The sequence below is a fragment of the Dromiciops gliroides genome, chromosome 1 (genome assembly GCF_019393635.1).
Source record: "Dromiciops gliroides isolate mDroGli1 chromosome 1, mDroGli1.pri, whole genome shotgun sequence".
NCBI lineage: Eukaryota > Metazoa > Chordata > Mammalia > Microbiotheria > Microbiotheriidae > Dromiciops > Dromiciops gliroides.
The window spans coordinates 118,908,199-118,914,970 of record NC_057861.1 but is presented as its reverse complement, the minus strand read 5'-3'; the positions used below and the strand labels follow the sequence as shown (position 1 = coordinate 118,914,970).

Sequence of the window (6,772 nt, the reverse complement as noted above, 5' to 3'; positions counted from 1 at the left end):
CTGCACCACCTAGCCGCCCCCAACCCAGGTCTTTTTAACTCCAAATCTAGCACTTCGCACTGCTCCACCTAATTGCCTTTAAAAGGCTTCTTTTTTCTTAGAAGCAACATGCTTGAGTGCAAAGAGGCACCTCACCAGAAGTTTGGCCATCGGTTCATCAAACAAGCATTTATTAAGTGTTTACCAACAAGCAATACTTGTTGATTTAGCTTGATTCTAAACTACCTTTCCAGTTCTAGACCTAAGATCTATGTTTGCACATGTGTGTATATTTCCAATCACGTGCCACAGCGGCACCCCACCTCCGCAGAGTCCGGGACATAACTTTTTAGACTGCGCTTGCGCAATCAGCGCGCGGGCGCTTCAAGCCTCAAGCTCCGCCCTTCTACCCGCCCCGCCCTTTCGGTAGCGCGCAGTCGCAAAAGACGCACGCTGAGGGCGGACGGCTCGTGTTTTGGCAAGTTTTCTGGTGGAGTTTCCGGCCCGGCTGGAAACGTGAAGCACGAGCTTCCCTTCCTGCTGAAGCCGGTTCCGGCAGTTCTCGGTGTAGCAGCTTCCGAGGCAGGGGTCGGGTGGGCCGTCTCTCTCTGTCTCTCTCTCTCGAGCGGCCATGAAGATCACGCGGCAGAAGCACGCGAAGAAGCACCTGGGCTTCTTCCGCTACAACTTCGGCGTCCGGGAGCCGTACCAGCTGCTGCTGGACGGCACCTTCTGTCAGGCGGCGCTGCGGGGCCGCATCCAGCTCCGCGAGCAGCTGCCCCGCTACCTCATGGGGGAGACGCAGCTCTGCACCACCAGGTCGGCCCGGGCGGCGGGCGGGGCCGGGGTGGGCTGGTGGGGGAGGTGCCCGGGCCTGGAGGGCGTGTCGGGGCGGGGCTGTGGCTTCCGACCACAGAGCCTCCGAGTCCTCTTCTCTAGAATGGGGATAGTCAGAAGGGAGTGACTGAAGTGGTATGAAGCGCTCTGGTTGGAAGCCGGGAAAGGCTCGGGGGATGCATTTTAATTGGACAGCATCCTTCCCCTGACCAAAGATCCATCCATCCCTCTGGCGCGATCCCTGCATCCACCAAGCTCTCCCCCGATGGCTCATGTTGGCTCAGAGGAACCCAAGGCCTGCTCGCCCCGCCGAGGCAGCATTTATCCGGCCCTTCCACTTTTTTACAGACGGTAACACGGGGGCCGAGGGAGGTTAAGGCACTTGCCCAGCGTCACACTTGAACTATGTGAGGCAGGATTTGAACTCATCGTTAATCCCCAAATGTAGCGCTCCATGCACTGCTCCATTTAGCTACCTTTAAAAAATTGCTCTCCCTCCCCCCACTCCCAATCCCGTCAGCTTACTTCCATGCAAAGAGGCACATCACCATCAGTCAGTTGACTAAACATTTGTTTAGTGTCTACTGTGTGCCAGGCACTATGGTAGGTGTTAAGGATACAAAAGTGAGATCGTCTAAGAGTGTATTTTCCTAATAGAAACAGCCTAGTAAGACGTATAGATGGCAGTCTGAGGGACGAAGTGCTCAAGAGATGAAACCTCACAGGTCATGTGGACTATACTGTAGGAAATTAAGCTGTTTGTGGGTAGGGACAGACCCTTTCTTACCCCGTGCATTCATTTAGTACATTCATTAGACGCTTTCTGAAGACTGTGCTAGACTATTGGAGACATAGTTTAGATAAGAGCTTTCTGCCTTTATGGGCCTTATTCCTGGAATGTCCTTACTCCTACTAGCTTGTTGTGGTTCTACCCATTCTTTAAATCCCAACTCAAAGGACCCTTCTCTTTGAAGCCTTTCCATAGGTTACTTGGTGATAAGGTAGTACCTCATAAAGCACTTTATTTTCCATCTCTCAAATGCACTCATCATGTAATTTGAGTTTTATTGTAAATTATCTGTGTCTAAGGTCAGACTGTCTTATCTTTAGAGTTGCAATGGGAATAATTCCGTTCCAGAGAGCATTTAGTCTAACTACTTCAATTTAGAGAGGAAAATAGGCCCAGAGAGGTTTAGTGACTTAAAGTTTTGCTTCATTATATGTTACTTATCCACACCCATCACTTGCTTCTCCATTACCTTCTGTGTGATAAACATTTATACATTTTTAGATACTTTAACGTTCCCCATAGCATTGGTTATTGGTAGAATATTGTTATTTAAAGGGGGGGGGTCTTTATTTTTAGGGGAAATTTAAGGTCATTAAAGAACCTTTGCAATTTCCCCAAAGCAGTTCAATCTGTTTTCTTTTTATTTAGTTCTGGGCTCAACTCATTTTCCATTTGAACTTCTTATCTTAATCACATATACATACACACATTCTTGTTAGAGCACAGGAAAAAACAATACCGATTTTGAAGAAGATGAGAATTTGTTCAAGGATGACATTGTACTGGCAATCCAAAACAATGTCACCCCTGAACAGGAGCATCTGGATCTATTCCAGCACAATGTTAATAATACCTTGGGCAAGTATAAGTCTCCCTGTTCTGTATACCTTTCCTTATCAGAGTCATTGAATAAAGTTATTTCTTCCAAGGAATAGTCAACGATCATCATGTGTAGATGGGTGACACCTTGTGAAAGAGCCTATGAAGTGTTTTGTAATCAATAAATAATAAACACAATAGGATCTTACATTCGCTACATCTTTGACTTAACTGTGAAATGATAAAGATGTGGTCCATTGTTGAATATGGCTTTTGAAAGCCTGCTTGTTCCTATCTGATACTCTCACAGAACGTGCTCATGTATCTATATAGGGTTTTCTCTTTTGGATGGGGGTGGTGGAAGTTAACATTCTAAGTTTATTATTGGTTTGGGTTTACCATAGGGCATTTATGACTAATGGTATAATTGTAACACTTTTTATTTGGAAGCAAAAAAAAAATTACATTGTAAATATGGCCTAAATATGCCAAATTTTCTCTTTTGAAATCTTACCAATATTTGAATCAATTTTTTTTTCCAGATGTGTGTTAAAGGAATTAGAATCATTGGGGAAGGAGTTATATGGTGCAAAACTAATTGCACAAAGATGTCAGGTTCGAAGTTGTTCCCATTTCAAAGATTCAGTGAGTGGTGCTGAATGTCTATTATCCATGATTGAAGATGGAAATCCTCACCATTTTTTTGTTGCAACACAGGTAATACTGCCTATGAAAAAGTATTGATGCTTTGCTTTGTTTTTTATACCACAGCAATTTTCAGATATATACCCTTCCCATTATACCCTCCCTTAAAATAAAACATTTAATTTAGACCAGCTATAGTGCTAGAGAGTTTGGATGAAGAGCAGCAAAGCTACGTAGGAATTTGTTTTCAGTCATTTTTTCAGACATGCCCTATTCTTTGTGAACCCATTTGGGCTTTTCTTGGCAAAGATTAGGTGGAATGGTTTTCCATTTCTAGATGAGGAAACTGAGGCAAACAGGATTAAATGACTTGCCCAAGGTCACACAGCTAGTAAGTGTTGAGGCCAGATTTGAACTCAGGAAGATGAGTCTTTGTGACTACAGACCCAGCACTTTATCCACTGTACTACCTATCTCCCTCTATATAGGAACAGCAGTTAACACAACTTTATTACTACTTAAAAGGGGAATAGGAAAATAGATGTAACCAGGGGATGGTCTCAGGGTGCAACCCCCACTGCTCTCAGCTGAAGGCACACAGAAGGATGGTTTCTGGATTTAGCACCATTTAGGCATCAGGGGCCATCATGGCACAAATAGGAGACTGCCCTGTCATCTTCAGGGCAAGCTTGCACTGATGAAATGAGGGGATTTTCTGAATTGTCTGATGAGGAATAAGGAATGAGAAGGATGCAAGCAATAATTTAACTGTGCCATCAAACGAGATTTGGGGTGGGAGAGTCAGGGACATGGGGATGTGGAAGTAATACCCAGTCTCTGAGTTGATTAGCCTTAATGCATCCTATGGGACCTATGTGTATCCTAGGGGGTTGAAGCCACGCTGCTCATATCAGTATTTACCTGTCCACACCAAGTGACAAAATCATCCCATCTGACAGCAAGTGCAATAATATACTCTTATGCAGCCAGACACTTAACAGAAGTGTACCATGCTGCAGACCTCCCCTTCCCCTGAGAGGTGTGGGGCTCCATATGACTCTGCCCCAACCTGGGCTCTTAAGCCCCTTTAGCTGGAGCAGCTTCAGTGTCTGAGATCCCCAAAGTCAGAGCAGCTGCAAGCTGAGGCCCCTGAGCTGGAGCCCTGGCCATGCAGCCTGTGTCACCACTGCAAGCCATCTCTGTACTGAAAGGAGAGAAATCTATTCTTTGGAACTAAAATTGGTCATTGAAATTCATCGAATTTCATCTGTATTCATTTTTTTCACATTCCTCTGAATTCCTCATAATATTTCATTTAAAATATTCTTTTACATTGTTTTATGCTATTTTTGTTAAATATTTTTCTTTTAAATAGCTTCAGCAATTCATATTGACTGAAAATAAAATGTTTGTCCACTGTCTAGCATTTAGTTCCTTCTGTTTTTCCCAAACTTAAAGCATTTAATAATCTCATTGTCCTCATCTTTGGTTTAGATATTGCACACTGGCACATAAGAATCTGAGAAATAAAACTGATACTCTCAATTTTAGTGATACTAAGTTTTTAGAAAGAGATATCTTTCAGAGCACTTTAGTTTTATTGGGAGTCTGTAATGTGCACCTAAATAATAACCTGACTAACCGTTTGTTTTTCATAGGACCAGAGTTTATCTCTTCAAGTAAAGAAAACACCTGGAGTTCCTCTCTTGTTTATCATTCAGAACACCGTTGTTTTGGACAAACCTTCTGCCAAAACAATTGCCCATGTCAAAGCAGCGGAATCAGGGCATCTAGTCTCTGTTCACCAGAAACAGAACATCAAGAAACTCAAAGAAGAGCAAGGTCTAGTGAAAACCCCTGAACAGAAAAAGAGGAAGAAACGCAAAGGCGTGAGTGGTCCCAATCCTCTTAGCTGTCTGAAGAAAAAGAAGAAGGTGCAAGATTCAAACCAGTCTTCTGCCCCTGAAAAGAAAAGAAGGAGAAGAATTCGTAACAGAAATAGAACGAAAGCACTTTCTGTGCCATCAGTGGAGCAGAGTGAAGAAATACAATGAAACTCAATGGATTAATTGAACTGGAAAGTTTCTAGACATTGACTAAACTCTTCATTTCTAAAGCAAATTAAAGTTTATGAGTCCTGTCAATGTTTGTGATGAAAATTTAAAGACATCTTTATGAATTTACCTGGACCTGTTGGTTGTCACCTGAAAAATAAAATCAAAAAATGAACAAGAATTGAATATATAAAAATATGACAATCCTACCTCTACCCCTCTGTCTCTTACCTCCTTGGCTCCCCCAGTCATTCTTGTTAGGTTATAGGTGTTTCCTTCTATTCATTGTTGCTGTGGAATTAGCAGGTCTGAACCAGTCGATCAGAAATGTTGAGGGTTTATTGTGAGGTGGAAGTTCAAAATACAAATATGACTTAAAAACAAATAGATAATACAGGTTTTATCTTATGTTTTATTCACCAGATTAGTAACAACATTTTTACCTGTTAAATTAAGTTGTTCTTCCTTTCCCCTTGGATTGGGAGCTGGGTTAAATGCCTGATTTTGGAAAAATGAAATGTCAAATTTAATATACGCTTAGAATTATTTATATTGTTTTATTGGTTCCCTTTAGAAATAATCTTAAAATTTCATATGAAAATCTTTCATAATATTTTTATACATGATAGCACTCAATTTCAGTGACCATTTTGTTTTTCTTAAATGGACCTTTTTGTGTGTGTGAGGCATTTGGGGTTAAGTGACTTGCCCAGGGTCACACAGCTAGTGAAAAGTTGCTGTCTATATTTCTAGCTAGACCGTCTAAAAATCTAATGAGTGGTCTCCAGTAAATTAGAAGCTTTAGCAAGAGTTTAGACTTTTAAGCATTTATTAAAGAGCATAAGAATTTGGTGAGGAGAGAGAAAGAGGCCTAGATGCTTTCATCTACCTAAGGGAGCCAGCGTCTCGGCTCCACTCCACAAGCCTCCTGTGAAATTGGAAACAGTCCGTCCACATATCCACAGCTCCAAGCTAATTGGCTGGTAGCTTTGATCAACAGTACCCACGAGCGAATGTCACTTCCTGACCGCAAGGAACTGACCTTCCAAGCCACATGGCTTGTCCTCAAGATGCCTTCTCGTGGCAGAGCTTTTCTACAGTATTACTCCAGCAGGGGGCATCACTTCAATTCTCGCACTAGTAAGTGTCAACTGTCTTAAGACCGGATTTGAACGCAGGTCCTTCTGAATCCAGGGCCGGTGCTCTATCCACTGTGCCACTTAGCAGCCCCTTGCCTTTTCATTTTATATCACCATCATTTCTGAATTTACCTGTACCCTCATCCTATTCACCCTAAAATTGAGCCCTTCCTAGTAGCAAAGAAAAAGTCAAGTGATCATATCAGACAGTGTATATAATATTTTGCCCTTGTGCTCCCCCTTTTCTCTGTCAAGAGGAGGAGCATGTTTTACTGTATGTTCACTGGTTTTTGTGTAACTGAGAAAGGTCTTTGACTTCCTCTTAAGTGATTTATTCGCATGCATTGTTATAGTCCTGTATGTTGTAATGAGTTTGTGTATTTTACTCTCCAACAGTTCATATGCATTGTTCTATATTTCACTGAATTTGTCATTTCATTTATGTGGCACAGTTTTTCAGCCATTTCCTAATCAGTGGGATACCCACTTTATTTTAAAACTTTTTTTTC

The 6,772-nt window shown here is 42.2% G+C and overlaps 1 protein-coding gene across 2 annotated transcripts; it reads left to right on the top strand.

Moving 5' to 3' along the window:
- Positions 1–415: 415 nt before the first annotated feature.
- On the top strand, positions 416–6,194 carry UTP23 (UTP23 small subunit processome component). 2 transcript variants are annotated; one of them, XM_043975538.1, is made up of 3 exons: positions 416–798; positions 2,968–3,142; positions 4,729–6,194. In XM_043975538.1, exons 1-3 carry the CDS (start codon positions 611–613, stop codon positions 5,122–5,124), a joined length of 759 nt encoding a protein of 252 aa, XP_043831473.1. In that variant the 5' UTR covers positions 416–610; the 3' UTR covers positions 5,125–6,194. The 2 variants fall into 2 exon arrangements, with proteins under 2 accessions (XP_043831473.1, XP_043831474.1); XM_043975539.1 differs by lacking the exon at positions 416–798 and adding an exon at positions 975–1,167.
- Positions 6,195–6,772: the final 578 nt, after the last annotated feature.

What these genes read in the sequence shown, in the direction of transcription:
- UTP23 (XM_043975538.1), top strand. Translation starts at nt 611, where the DNA reads ATGAAGATCACGCGGCAGAAGCACGCGAAGAAGCACCTGGGCTTCTTC. An exon ending in ACGCAGCTCTGCACCACCAG is followed by an intron (nt 799 to 2,967) that starts GTCGGCCCGGGC and finishes TTTTTTTTCCAG; the next exon opens with ATGTGTGTTAAAGGAATTAG. An exon ending in ATTTTTTTGTTGCAACACAG is followed by an intron (nt 3,143 to 4,728) that starts GTAATACTGCCT and finishes TGTTTTTCATAG; the next exon opens with GACCAGAGTTTATCTCTTCA.